This window comes from Aulonocara stuartgranti (assembly GCF_965226115.1).
Source record: "Aulonocara stuartgranti genome assembly, chromosome: 11".
NCBI classification, from domain to species: domain Eukaryota; kingdom Metazoa; phylum Chordata; class Actinopteri; order Cichliformes; family Cichlidae; genus Aulonocara; species Aulonocara stuartgranti.
In genome coordinates, this window is record NC_138947.1 from 28,630,297 (window position 1) to 28,645,608 (window position 15,312).

General features: G+C 38.6%; 2 protein-coding genes across 4 annotated transcripts in view; both read right to left on the minus strand.

Annotated features, from left to right (window-relative positions):
- Positions 1-582: 582 nt before the first annotated feature.
- On the minus strand, positions 583-8,991 carry slc52a3-2b (solute carrier family 52 member 3-2b). Of its 2 annotated transcripts, none has more exons than XM_082550417.1 (4): positions 8,917-8,991; positions 3,416-4,469; positions 3,188-3,311; positions 583-2,612 (listed from the first exon to the last, which is right to left on the minus strand). In XM_082550417.1, exons 2-4 carry the CDS (start codon positions 4,429-4,431, stop codon positions 2,400-2,402), a joined length of 1,353 nt encoding a protein of 450 aa, XP_082406543.1. In that variant the 5' UTR covers positions 4,432-4,469; positions 8,917-8,991; the 3' UTR covers positions 583-2,399. The 2 variants fall into 2 exon arrangements, with proteins under 2 accessions (XP_082406543.1, XP_082406542.1); XM_082550416.1 differs by lacking the exon at positions 8,917-8,991 and adding an exon at positions 7,667-7,983.
- A 3,653-nt stretch (positions 8,992-12,644) lies between these two features.
- Positions 12,645-15,312, minus strand: part of macf1b (microtubule actin crosslinking factor 1b) — a 32,275-nt gene continuing 29,607 nt past the window's right edge. For both annotated transcript variants that reach the window (XM_082552135.1, XM_082552134.1), the window contains 3 exons: positions 14,941-15,086; positions 14,628-14,748; positions 12,645-14,484 (listed from right to left, as the gene is read on the minus strand). In XM_082552135.1, coding sequence (XP_082408261.1) covers positions 14,459-14,484; positions 14,628-14,748; positions 14,941-15,086 — 293 coding nt within the window. In that variant the 3' untranslated portion in view covers positions 12,645-14,458. The remainder of the gene's footprint in view (positions 14,485-14,627; positions 14,749-14,940; positions 15,087-15,312) is intronic.

The following is a 15,312-nucleotide window of genomic DNA, read 5'->3' on the forward strand; positions in this document are numbered from 1 at the left end:
ATTAGGTATAGCTGCTACACCAGGTTCAAGTGCTAGTTGATGTTGTATCTAATAAACCAATGACATGGCAGAAGCTCAGTGCCTCAGTGCAGTCAGAAGGGGAGGTTTATAACACTTTGAGTTAGTGATAAAAGTAAAATATAATAAAATAAAACAAAAGTTTGTACGCCTTATGTATGAAAACAGACCCATTCATCGACAGTGTGCCTTATGGTCCGAAAAATACAGTAAATTTATGAATAGATATAATTTATCTCAGGGCTGCAGACAGCTTGTTCCAAAGAACAGGACCACAATAACTAGGAACAGTTAAAAGATCTGCACGTGATTAACTGGGGGGTCTAACTCAGTTGTAAACGGTGAGCAACTCAGCAAAGTATTGTTTGGCCAAACCATTGAGAGGTTTTTTAGCTAGTAAAAATTATTTAAACTTTGAACATGGCATCTGTTGCTGGTGCCAGATGTGCTTTTCTGAGTCTGAGTATTGGTCTGAGTATTTTAGAAACTGCTGGGATTTTCCTGAACAACCATCTCTATGCTTTACAGAGTCATTGGCAGTTTCCTGCAAGAAAATGGCCAGACTGCTTAGAACTGACAGCAATTTATTTAACCAATCATTATAAGAGCATCTCTGAATGTGCAACATGTACAACATTGAAGCATATGGGCAACAGCAGCAGAAAACCCACATCAGGAGACACTTCAGTCAGTTGAGTCAAACAGTCAGTGGAGAAGCAAAGTTTGGAAAAACATCGGCTGGTCTGATGAGTTTAGATATCTGCTGTCACATTATGGAGGATGGGGTCATAATTTCGATCAAACAACATGAAAGCCTGGATCCATTGTGCCTTGTACCAGTGGTTTAGGTGGTGGTGATGTAATGTTGAGGCCTTGGATTGGAAGAGTATTGCTGCTCAGGATTGTCCATTCCTTTATGATCACATCCTCTGATGGCCACTTTCAGTAGAATAATGCACCAGAACTCATTCAATTCAATAATGTTTCTTGAACATGATATTAACTTTAAGGTATGCAAATGTACTCCACAGCTACCAGATCTCAAACTAATAGAGTACCTGTGGGATGTGCTGCAACAGTAGGTGGCATAATCAAAAATCCACTGATACATATGATATTCTGTGTCCACTTCATTAATTTTACATTATTTTGCCTCTCAAAATTTGCCTAAGATGCAAATTAGCCTGAATGTTTAATTTTCTTGCCTTAGTCCTGTTAAGGACTGGTGGCTGGTCCAGGGTTCTTACTGCCTGCAACCCTTGGCTAAATAGTTCAGAGGATGAATAAAATATATGTATAGAGCTCAGTGTAGGGATGAATTACAAAAAGAAGAAGCAATTTTCTGGATAAAACAACATGCAAATTTGCAATTTTTTTAGACAGTAATTAAACAAATGTTTTATTTGGTATTGTTCAACAGTTTCTCCACTTCAGTAACATATACAAAGCACATTGTAGTTTTATTTAAACAACACAGTAGTCTATCCCCCAAAATGCCCAGGTCATTTTATAGAATTGAGGCACATTTTAAAGGCGACAGTACCATAACTTCTTATAAAGCAAAATCAATAAAGTTGAACATCATCATCTGACATGATGCTCAAACTTCAAGTAAAATAGCTTTGACCTTTTGAACCAACAAGGTTTTGTATATTATATTGATATATTCAGTGGCAGAACACTATTTAGTTTGGTCTTTTTGTAGTCTGAGACACTATAGATGGATATAGTGCTTAACAAATTTATTAGATCACCATCCAATGTAAGGTTTGTGCCACAGCAGCTCTATATTAATAATACTGGTAATTACCAATATCATTATTTTATGTTTCTTTAATGAATTAAAGAGACTGCATCAATTTTTGCAAGTAGACTTTTCAAATTTTGTGTTTCACAAAAAATAAATAAATAAATAAATAAAAATAAAGCTTGTCTTTCAATTATTTTTCAAAATTAAGATGACAAATTATACTCATTTACTTGTATTACTGAACAGAAAAGTTTGTTTTAGTGGTTGAATGTTGTGCTTGATTCTGACTTCTCAGATAAGGTCCAGTTTGTCCGTTCAGATTTGGGTATAAAAGTGTGAATTCAAACTTTGTGAAATTATTTGTGTTTTCTTGTTTTTATGAGAGGTGGTCCAAAAAATTTTCTAAGCACTGGGTGTATGTGTACTTCATACATCATTAACTACTGATAAAGTATATGAAATTTACAAACAGAACTTAGGTTAAAAAAAAACACGGAGTGATACTGTGGTGGATTTTCATCTATAACTTGCCAGCTCTCTTACAAGTTGGAATAAGTGCAGTTCTACTAAAACAAGTGCAATTAATGCTAGAATTCTGTACAGCAGAGTTGAACTTAAACACATTTTACATCTATGTTGGACACTTAGTGTTGCAAGCATCACCCGATTTAAAAAACTGATAGAAACCAACAAGTGGAAACATGGTTAGAGCACCAAGCATTGAACCCAGCTGCACTACAGCTCCACACCACACGAGGGCACTGTGGCCTTCATCCCTCAGGATCACCCCAATGATGACTTTGACATAAGACAGGGTGAGGACAAAGAGTATCCAGGCCAGCACCTGCAACAGAGAATTTGTTAGAATTGTGCATTGAATGACTTACTCTTACTGCTACTACTCTTACTGCTGTAAGTAATAAGTAGGAGCTCAGAATATCCTGGTTGGAGCTTGGTTAGCTTAGTAGCATTCAGTGCGTAGCCGCTTGGTTTCTTATTCAGTTTGGTGACTGAAAAAGTATTTTAGCAGTTAACACCATTTTAGTATTAAGTACTTTTGCTCCGAAAAGGTGTATTAGGAAAGGCACATCTGACAGCAAAGTGGAGGCATAGTTGCCTGTGCCAGTGCACAAAAACAATGTACTCTTTTTGAATGTTTGACTCATTGACTCATTCAATGGACTTTCACAGCTCTTCCATGACAGCATCAAGTAGATGAGACTAAGCTGACTTAACATTATATTGTAAAACCTGTCAGTCACACTACACACCTTAATCACAGGAAATCTCATAAATGCTAAGTGAGTATTGCAAATGGGTGGTGGCTTCATGCTTTTATAAAATGCAAGATAGAGCATGAAGTCTGAAATTTTATTCTGTGTACACAGTAAGTACATGCAAGAAAATAAAGAGTCTTACTATGACTACAGTTCCAGAGGTACTGTGGACCAGCAAAGGACAGGGACTTAGAACAGCCATGCCCATAATGTAGGCTCCAAATCCAGTCCCAAAAATGGTCAAAACTCCCATGAAGACAAGAGACCTGGACAGAAAAGATTTACAAGCTATTGGTGACTTAGAACTTATTTCTTGGATCTATGGTCTTGATTAGTATTTTATAATTATTGTAGTTTTTCTATAGCTCACCTTATTGGTATGAACATGGCGATGAAGCAAGCCACAGGGTTAGCAACAGCTCCCATGGTGGCAGCTAGATGGTAAGCCTTGTTCCCGTAAGGCATGCATGAGTAGGACTGCACTGAAGGCAGCACTGCATTGGTCAGAGCATTGACCCAAGCCAGCACTACAAAGATAAAGACCACCTCAAAGATACTATATGTCCCCCTCCCGAAAGAACTCCTAGGTTCCCTCTTGCCAGCCTCCGAGGGGCTGATCATGGGCTTTTGCTCTGGTGTCTGGGCATTCAGAGATAGGCCTTGTTCTTTCTTCTCACGATCAAGTTCCCCACTGAAGTACCGTTCGCTTTTTCTCTCACGAGCCACAGCTGGGTGGTGATTGAGTAGGAGGAAAGCGACCAGACACACGACCATCATTACACTAAGGAATATGAAGAAGACCTGTGCAGAGAATTTAGCAGGCTGGTAGATGGCCTGTAGCATTCCATTGTCAGTTATGTTGGAATTATTAGATAAAGTGGCATTTTCACAGTGAACTACACCAACGCCTTGAATAAGTGCCACCACTGCAGGCACGAGACCACTGAGGCCCTCACCTGCAAAATACGTTGTGAGATATTGTGGACGCAGCCGCATCATGAAAGGAAGAAAGGTAACAGATGAGGTGCAGTCCACCACAGATAGCAGGAAACTCAATGTCAGCAGTGGAACACTATGCACAGAGTTTCCGAAGGTCACTGTATGCTTCCAAAGGAAAGCCAGAAGGAATGTAGCAACGATGCCCAATCCTACAATGCCGTAGATGACCGGCCGCTCATCGAGCACCCCTGGGCGGAAGCGGTGCATCAGCGTGATGAAGAGAGGGCCTATGTTGGCCATTTGGATGAGGACTGTGAGGTAGGAGGGCAGCAACCAATGCTCTGGGATATCATTTACGATCAAGGGGAGCTCCACCCACATCCCATTGATGGCCACCCAGGAGCCCATTCCAAACAGACATGCCAGCACGTGAGTCAGCAGCGACATGATGCAAGCAGAAGTGAGCAAATGAAGACCTACAGAATCTGAAACATAGAGACACAGCATAAGTGCGACTGATTAGTGGCATTTAAAAGAACAGTCATTAAACCTTCAGGCAAAGAAATGTTTATGTGTATTTTGCATGCATTTGATGGATTATTGCTTTATTGCATTTATGTACAAATGAGCTTCAATGAAGTGAGTTGTAGAGTGTATCTTTTTTAACTGCAATTAGTTTAAGAGGCTTCATCGGTAGAGGTTGATTACAGTGGAGCTTTGAGCAAAGGTTGTCACTGATGTTCAGCATGTATGATGTTAGTCATGTTCATCGTGATTTAGGGTAACATTTACTTTTGAACAGTTTCTAAAGTTATCTTGTAGGGAACATGAATTTGTGCACTATATTTCATACCAATATATCAATTCCTGAGCCAAATAGTATATGAAAAGAAATAATACTCCATGGAAGTCTTTTTCTGATAGATTTCGAAACAAGTAAAAAAAAAATCTCTCTGAAACAAAGCCTTCAGATAAGGTGGCATAACTAAACAACAGCAAAAGGACAATGAGCTTTTTCATCATCTTTATTTCATTGTTTCGACACAAAAGTTAATAGATGAGTTCTTCTATGGAAACAGCACATAGAACATTGGTGTCATAAGTTAATACTGTCCCCTTAAGCAGAAATAACCTTGAGAATCTTGTGAATTATTTTCAACCAGCCTCTGATATCCTCTAGGTCTCTGATATCCAACCAGGTTGATAAAGCTTTATATTTCTCTTTATTGCTTCAGTAGCAATGCGTTCAAGAGTTTTTGTGCATGGACTTCCCATTTCAAATCCAAAAGATTTCAAATTGATTTAAAAAAAAAAAATTTTCCTGGCAAGGCCTTAATACTCTGCAATTTTGCTGTAATAAGGGTCACATGTTAGAAGAATCTTTTATGACATCTTGGTCAAACTGTCTGCTTGTAAGCAAAAAAATTGGAAGGGCTGTGGGCAAAGAGAATACCAAACAGAACACTTCTCTATCTCCCTGACAGCTATGTTCTCATGTTATCTGACAATCTTGGATCCACTTCATCGTCAGTTCGCCCAACTGTAAGAAATCTGGGTGTAACTTCATTGGACATTCAGTTATGATTAGCAGGTTGGTTGTCTTGTACAAACTTGTTTTTATCATCTGCAGAACATTGCCCATCTTAAATATCTGAAATGGAATTGAATTTACATGCCTGTATTTAATCACGCCTCGATTATTGTGATTTTGGTTGTGAGAGTTTTTCATGATCAGAGGCCTCTCTGTGTTAGTGAACGACTATACCCATACATAACTACCAGGTCTCTGAGTTCAGCTGTTCAATGGTTGTTGTTGGTATCCAGGTCTAAGTTCAAGACAAAAGGAAACTGTTTGTGGTTCCCAAGTTATAGAGCTTGGTTCCTTTGGACTAAAGGGACCAGAGTTATTAAGGTGTTGAGATGTGTTGCAAATGTGGCAAAAAGAAAAAAAAGTACAAACATAAAGCAGTGACAAAATTGCATGCAAGAAGTGGAAGCTGATATTTCTGCAACTCATCCTGTTGCATTTGGTTTGATATTGAAATGAGCTGACAATTCCTTTGTTTAAGAAATGCACCTCTTTTCTAAATCATCTGTAAAACTAAACACACCTATAAGCACTATTTGGGATTGCGCTTACACCCTGTTTTTGCCCATTTAGTAAATCTGGCCCAAGATCTTTGTACATGGATGATACCCTTAAAACGTTTGAGACGCACTGTGTAGGCTTGGTCTTATTTATCTTTATATATTACTAACATTTTAGTCATTGTATCTTATTTTATATTGTAAAGTGTCTTGTGATCTTTTTTACAACAACAACAACCTTTATTTATAGAGCACATTAAAAGCCTAGGCATACCAAAGTGCTTTACATAAAAGAAAAAAAATAAAATAAAATAAAATAAAATAAAATAAAATAAAATAAAATAAAATAAATAAATAAAGGTTGTTGTTGTTTTTTTCTTGAACAGCACTATATAAATAAACTTTACTTACTCTACTTCTGTCTACGCCGGCTCTCTCTTACCCTTTACCCGCCCCTGTTGCTTGTCTCGTGTTTCTATGGTGTATTGATAGTCATGTGCTTTTGTGCTGAGGTGTTTTTTCTTTTATCAAACTGTTCTCCCACTAGGAGCTCAGTCTGAGTGGAGTTTTTTTTTCTCCTCCTCTTACCTCATGTAGTGTATTTTCGTTGTTTTTTTCCTATCAGCCTACCTTCTGACATGTCTGCCCAATGTGATGTTTGTGTAAAGTTGGTCAGAAGGTTCCTTTGTGAGTGCGCATGCGCCATTAGCGTGCTGCCTGCTGTAACCCCTAATTTCCCTCGGGATGAATAAAGTATTCTGATTCTGATTCTGACTTCTACTTGGCAAGCCCATGGAGGTTCTAATCACTAACCCCTAATCTGGAATCCCTGTTTTTTGGGGATTTCAATATGCCGTCATATATTGTGTTACTATCCTGTTCACCCACTTAAATGAAATCATGCATCATTACAGCTTAATTTGCCATTTGATTACACTTTTTTAAAGTCACTGTTTCAAGTAGGAGCCATTGACCTTCACAGCATTTGTCTTTCTAAGCTTCTTCCATCCTTCTCACATGTGCAGTCTAGAAATGGATGCCTGACCTTTCGCACACTGACACGGTGCTCCCATAAAAACACCATGTGGTTCTGACATAAACATATTTATCAAAAAGAAATCATTGTTAAGTAACTTTAAAAATAATGTAAGTCTTGATAATGACTATGAACAATTAGTGCCAATCAATTAAAGATATAAGCATATTTTACGTTTAGGGTTGGCTATATAGCACAAACGCAATATATTGTGTCAAACTTCTAAAATACACAAGATTATATGTCATGTGAATCAGGAACGAGTAAGAATCTCTGGCTGTTACGTCAGGTTACCTTGATATAACTTCCTGATCTTCCTAATCTTGATCTGCAATCTAAACTTAATTATCTGGTGCCTTTTGTAACCATTTTTATATGCATTTTTTCATTTCTGTTACCTTTTAATGCTGGAGGGAAGCAGATGGACTACAGCACAGAACAGATGGACTGAAAGACTTGAGGCTTTAGGATCTAAGATAACCAGGCAATTCAATCACCCTTACTTCCGTCATACATCATTTCTATGCTGCTGTAAGTACACAAAATCAATCATCCTACCTGTTTCAGAACAAGGAACAAGAAACCACTCTCCCCTGGCTTCTCTCCTTCCAAAAACCTTCACTCTTGGCTGATTCGACCTTTTTTTTTTGTTACATCTGCCGCAAATGTGTGTGTGTGTTTTTATGCCCTACCCTTTTCTAACCTCTCTACACACACATACAGGCTTGCATTCTGCTTCCGTTTTCCTCTGCACTTGCCAGGGGAGGGACTGCACAGGCGCACATGTCCTCTACCACCATGAGTGAGGTCGGTTTCAAAACCAGGCAGCCATGTGCTCGCTCTGTGTTTCAGGGAGCTTAGGAAAAGAGAGCCGGTGGAGGGGGAGGTGTCAATAAGAACTCCTCCCTTTCCTGTTTCCTCCTCCAACCAGCTTGGGACTTTATGGTCTCCCCTCCTTTAAACACACAGGCAGCAGAGTGAGTAGGAAGGTTACGGCTGCCTTTGGATTCACAGTCAGTAGAGTTATAGTTTATAGTATACAGTTAACTCCATGCAGCTGGGGCTTCATTCTTCTGCTCTCTAATTTCTAATGCTTTCACTGTATGACTATGGATTATGGATGACTGTTTCACAGTCATAGATGGCGTAGATGCAGTGATTCATCTAAGCAGACCAGTTTGTCAAGTTCAGCATGACATGGCACTTTAGCAGCCAAAACCTTCACTCTTGGCATATATAATTTGAATATATGGAAAGACTGCTAAAATAGGAACGGGCCAAATGAAGTAGTGTTCCAGTACTGCATTGCAATATTAATATCACTATCTTTATCATTGTCTTTATTTGGTTCATTTATTTTACACAAAATTAAATGAAAAAAAATACATAAATAAATCAAATGACAAATCAAAAGTGAGTAGGTTGGAGCTACAGCCTATGTAACACATACACCTGACACAAAAAAAAATCAACGTAAGGAAAATGAAATCATCCACATCTTTAACATCTAATTTAAATACAGTTATGTCAGGGATTATATGAACTCCAAAGAACTATCAGCAAGTCTTAGATTAGCAGCTGCAGACGCAACTTTGTGGGAAAGCTGCTATGCTGAAAAGCCTTATTTGTTTATTAAAAATGAAAGAATTTTTCCTGTATTTCTAAAATGCAGATTATTAGTAACAATAATCTCTTCATCTACTAACCTTTCACATAAATCAAATACACTAAAAACTAAAGACAGAAAGTGCTTTCCATTAATCACTTTATACCTGTTTATCATTCTGAATTACAAAGGGAACACCTACCTGCTTGTGGGAAGCAGAGTCAGTTATAATGAAGGTCGCTCAGACGTGTAACAGCGCAGTCTCCTTCTGATATACTGTCTATAGAGTATGAATGCACAGTGAGATGTGGGCTTTGTACTTTACAAGAATCTGTGTCATGTGACCACTGAGGAGGGCTGAGCCAGGGGTTCAGTTTGGGAACCAAAGTTCTTAGCAGTAGAAACAGTTGGATAACAGGAAAAGGTACACACGGAGAAAAGAAACTGTAGAGAAAGGGGTGGAAAAGGCAATTTATATGTCATATAAAAACCTGTATAAAATCTTCTATGGCATTATTACAGCAACATGAAGGTTTTTCCCAAATTGGGTAGAGTAAATTCTGGCAGTCTAGCCAACCAGAAGATGACTTTGGACAGCTTTCTGACTGGCTGGTTCGTTGGGGTCAGTCTTGCTTTTGTTCAGCGCAAATTCCAGCTCAAATGAATGACCCCTGCTGACTACTAACGTCACTGGATGGCTTTTCATTTGAGTGTCCTTGCACCCACCTCAGCACTGACTGGTATTATATGCTCCTTTCCTGAAAAACAAAATTCTTTGTAATTTGATGACTGTTATATGAAACAAATTACTTTTGATACATGATAATTCTACATAAGAAAATCTCTCCTGTCCCTTAAATTTCTTCTCTGTTTGCCTGTCCAAAAATATATAACATGTCACCATTTCTTTAGTTGAATCTGTGAAAAATGCCAGACATGACAACAGCTGACAGTCATAAAATAGCAGTTTTGCACCAACGAGATGATTCCCAAATGGCTGTTAGCTGAAAACGGGATATATATTGGCATGGTGTGAAGGGTGTCCTTGAAAAAAAATTGTAGAACCTGGACAAGTGGAGGACAAAAGAATTGGCGGTGGCGAATAGCCTTCAGTAATAGTAATAAATCACACAGCAATAGTAAATCCAAGATACTTTAGTGGCACATCTCCCAGGTAGCTAGCACAACTAAAACAAGGTAGTTGCAGTAGGCTTAGGCTAATGTTAGTTTTTTAAAAATAAGATATTTCTTTAGGTTGGAGGTGGAGTCTTTTGATGCTGAGAGCAGCTTGGTTGCAGGCAAACAGAGTTTGCATTGCATGGTCAGCTCTCGCCCATCCCTTTCTTCTTTAAATGTGAAGTGATGTCGGAATTTCCAAGTAAGAAATAAATTCCTGCCCATGCACTGCTGGCTCTGTTGTCCTGGCTTCGGGTCCATTGTGTAACTAACGCCACCAACATTAACAGGACGCTTACATTAGAGCCTCTTATTGCGTGTTTTGTTTGGATTGAAGGAATAGCCAAACATATGAAACAGGAAAAGGCCGCCGTGTAATCAGTTTATTTCAACAGAGTAACTGTATTCTAATTATCACCTTTTTAAATGGTAACTGTAGCGGAATGGACGATCTGATTTCCTCGTGTCAGCGTTGTTCCCACATCATCATAATTAATGTTGTTCCAGGTTCAACATTTCAAGTGACCAATCACCTTCTTGTGACGTCATTCCTTTGCGACTTCGAACACCGGTACATGCATTCTATTACTCCCCAACACTGTTTGTAGTTAACACCAAGACTTACTAACTTCTGTTTTCAACCTATGCGCATACTTTTGGAAGCAGAGGGCTGACTGATGAAGAAAGGATTTTACTTATAATGGTAGAAGGAGAGTCAGACTTTTAGACATTAGAGCAGGAAGGAGGGAGTTCCAGAGCACATACCAACTTTTGTGGAGCTCAAGCAGGGATAAAGCGACAGCACGCAACATCAGTTATTGATAGAAATCAAAGTGTAACCTTCGGCTCTGAAAATCTTTTTGGCATTACGATATTCAGAAGGGGAAATAAGAGCCTTTTCAGTTTATTACTCACACACAAACACACACACTGTTTTCTACAGTCATTGACACACACACATGCATAAATGTGGAGTCCAAAATCAGCTAAATATTTCTTAAAGTGTTGAATTATATCAATTAATATTTGCTGAAAGTGCAGAAAACTGTGCCTCTCCTTTCTTTATCAATTCATTGTCAACTCTATAAAAACTGGGGCGAAAGACTTCAACAGAACCATGCTGGCCACAATCACCAAACACTACTGATTACATCAAGCATTAAATAGGCAACCGGGTTTTTGAAAATGTCAAAACACACAAACCACAGAGAGGTGCTCATGTCTGAAAGCACCCTTAAAACGTAAAACATTCTTATAACCAGTTAAAGAAATGTTGCCTCATGATAAATGTGTGTTTATCACTGGGAAATGAAGACTGATATCCAGTCACAGGACAGAAGTTGTTTTGAAAAACAAAAAAAGAAAAAAAAACAACCAAAACAAAAAGCCACTCAGGACTGGAAGTAGGCTAAAGGGCACTCCTGTGACCTGGATTCATAATGAATATTTGTGTAGAAGTACAATACCCTGCTTTCTTTTTCAAAACAGCTGGGCCCCATGTTTAAATAAATATGTCTGTGTTTTTGGTACTGCGTGTACTCTGCAACGGAGTCTGAAAGAGTCACCAACAGGAGGGCAATGTTCCTGAGAATCAACAGATTACATTTCTTTGAGAATCTATCATAAACACTTGACCTTCAGACACATTCTGTAGTTAAAGTGACTGACATGTTCTTTTAGCCTAATATTTAGATGTTTCTTTGTCATACCATGTCAGGTAATATGGCAGATTCAGTTTAATGTTATCAAACAAAATGTTTTTTGGAATTTAAAAGGAAATAATTAGCCAATCAGCTTATACTGCTATTGAATCTTGTTTTGAGCATCTGGTGCCCACCTGTAAGCATTGACCCAGCTATAGCGGTCAGTTGTCCAAGCATGCCTTGACAGAGAGGATTTGTCTTTCATTGATGCAACCCACATCCTCAACTCTGAACTGACAAATGCATCAAATTTGGCACCATTTGAGAAAAGCAACGAGGCTTTCCAACAGTGTAAGATGTTCTGGGCCTACCCTGAGATCTCTTCCCAGTCTGGCATGGTTGGAAAACCTTCATAGGGAGCAGCCCATAAAACATCTTAACTTAATACCTGAACCACCTCAACTGTCAATGAATATGACAAATAGGATTAGAGATAAAGTTCAACCCTGGTGGAGCCCAACATCCACTGAAAACATGCCTGATTTTGTGCCAGAAATGTGGACAGCTCTGACTTTGATTATACATAGACCCCGTGGCCTGTAACAACAGACACACTCCATACTCCCACAGTTCACCCCAGTAAACTTTCTCCAAATCCACAAAACACATGATTGAAGGGAGGGTCAAACTCATATGATCCAGCCAAAAGTCCTGTAAGGGTGATGACCTGGCCCACTGTTTGGACAGAACTGGCAGTGCTTTTCCTGAAGATCTGGACCGAGGTTTGACAGTCAGCCGGAGAATCTTTTTCAAGATCTTGATACCCTGAAAATTTAAGCACACCCACTTTTTGGTAAATGGCAACCACCACTCCACTCCACAGGCATTGTCTTAGACCTCCACGTCAACCAAGTGTCAGCCAAGACAGCCATACAATGGCCAGAACCTTTATCATCTCAGGATTTTGGAATCTCATCCTAGCCTGGCAACTTGGCACCACGGAGCTTCTTAACTACCCCAGTAACCTCTGCCATTGTAGTTGGTCTTCTGCCTCCTCCACAGAGGGCATTTTGGTAGTATTAGCAAATGTAATAATATTAATAGCAAACTATTTCATATTTTTATACAAAAGTTTTATTTTTTATACAAGTGGATGTAAAATTATTAGTGACATTCATCTAAAGTTAGACATCAGAATGAGTGCTGGGTATAGAAACATTTACAGTACAGAAAGATCAGGGTGCATAGCAATCGAAGTGAAATCTGGCTGTTGTAATTTTTTACAGTACAGTAAATTATCAACTGTCTCCAAACACGAGGCAAAGAGAAAATGTATTCCATCACGTAAAACATTTTTGACTTTAAAAAATTTAGTTGACAACTGCATAGACCAAATGCCATGACATAAGCTACTGAAGCTACTCAACCTCAGGTGGATCTAGTACAAAGGGACACTTACAAACATAGTGGTTACACATATTGTAAAGTATTAACTGGTCTATCATTAACCCGCAGAATAAAAGCTTTGCAACGCTACCAGTGGATGATGATGATGATGATGATGATGGTGGACTTGTAGTTGATTATTTCTCAAGATAAATGTGGTTTGTTGTTTATTGCTGAAACAATACATACTGTTATGTCCAGGCTCATGTGTTGTTATTAAGGAAACTAGTGTTGAATGTTCTTTTTAACATCTTTGGAAGGCGAATAATGAATTAACAAATGTGAGAGTTTCTGAACTGATTGAATGGCAGAAAACAAAACAAAAAAACGATACTGTGTTGCTTAAAATGCCAGAAAAGCATAGAAACTAATAGAAATATTAAATATACAACCACTGCATTCTCATGACATAAAATTGTCAACATTATTTTTTTATGAACCCCAAACTAAAATTATAGTTTGTATAAATCATATGTAAGACATCCTCTTACTTAGCACGACATATCTACAGTAGTTGGACACAGAAAAGTGCATATTTATAAAGACAAATGCGCTAAAGAAATTTTTCTAAGTACAGTGTTATGAAGAAAAAAACACATCTACATGTTCACAGTAATGTTCCATAGAAACATACATCGAAAGACACAACCAGTCCTGAGAAAAAGAATCTCTACAAATCAACAATGGCCCGTCGTACTTCAGTGCATTGTTCGTTAAACAATCTCCAGTGTTTAGAGCATCCTTACAATAAAGAATAAAAATACATTTATATGAAAACATGCTGTCCAAAAAAATTAAAAGACAAAAGAAAGTGTGGCCCTGCCAACAATATCCTCATCATGGAATGACATAAAAACAAAAAAAAATATTACAAAGCTGACGGACGGCATACTGTACCCTTTATATAGTTATGATTTTGGTATATGAGTATTTTTTTTGGATGTTGATAGCAGAGTCAGATAACACAACACCTTTCAGTGCCATCATATGTGAGTCTTAGCACTATGTCACCTTGAATCAGTAACAGAGCGTTACTGACATCTCCCGACACCGTCCGACTTTAGCTCATCTTTAGCAGGCTTGGAAAATAAAAGCAGTTCTGATTAAAGCAATGCTCTGGCTATCATGCAGCAAGTATCCATGCAGAAATTCTTACTCTCTACGCAATCAGATACAAATATATGAAATGAGGAAAAAAGGGACAAAAAAAATCTCTGCCTTGCATCTGGACTGACCCCTCATTGTCCACACTGAGACATTCTTCTCACGCAGATTACCTAAAGCTGCACGCCTGTTAGCAGCACTTTTGGTGACCTTTCCTGTATTTTTCCTTCATTTTCACCTGGTCAAATGTGAATGATTCCATTATTTTCAGGCCCCTTCTAGCACCTAACTTTTGCTTGTCACTCTTTTGGGGCTTCAAGGCTGTGTTTGGGTTGAGCGCTGCAGCATACTCAGGGTGCTCAGAAGGAGAGATAATCATGTGGGCAACCTCTCAGTTTCGTCTAGAAGGTGCAAAAGAATGAAAACAGACAGAATCGGGTTAACACAACAAGTTTCTCAAGTTCTAAAAGTGAATGTTGCAACTTTACTGGATGCACGAGAAAGCAGTTTGCCTAAAAAAATCAAGCAAAAAATAAAAAATAACCTGGTGGTGATGGAGAGTTATCCTCCCCTGTTGTGGCAAACTGTAGGTCAGACCCCAAAGCAGCTATGGAGCTCCTGGGGCGAATGCAGCGGTCACCTGAGAAACTCCTACGAAGTAATGCCTAAAGCCAGATATGTTACACCAATTACTGATAAATGTCTCCATAATAAAATACATTTACATTTTTTCTGGTTGCTACTGTTCTTCATTTGAGAGGTAGACAGGTGCAACTTGATCCTACATTGTTATGGAAATTCTCTCATTTCAATATTAGAAAGATAGGAAGTTGCTTTACCCACAGCTTAAAGCTTACCTTGCGTGTCATGGGGCTGGTGGGGGCAGAGGCACTGCTGTACAGGCTGAGGCTTGAGTTGGACCTGCTGACAGTCAAACCTTTAGAGGTGCTCCCAGCTGGGGACAAGTACTTCTCTTTTATCTTCAGGTTGGTCCGACCTTTTACTGTTGGAGACACAACAGAGGGATTTTACAGAAAATGGCAAAACTTCTCATTATTTATAGATACACCTATTATTATAGTCAGCCAACATGTAGATATTAATAAGACTAAAGTTTTTTCACATACGCTGTGTTAACAACCCCTCCAATCCAACAAAAACTCAGTGAAAAGATGGCTAAAATATGTTGAAGACAACTTTGCAAGATGTCTAAAGAATGTTGAGATTTG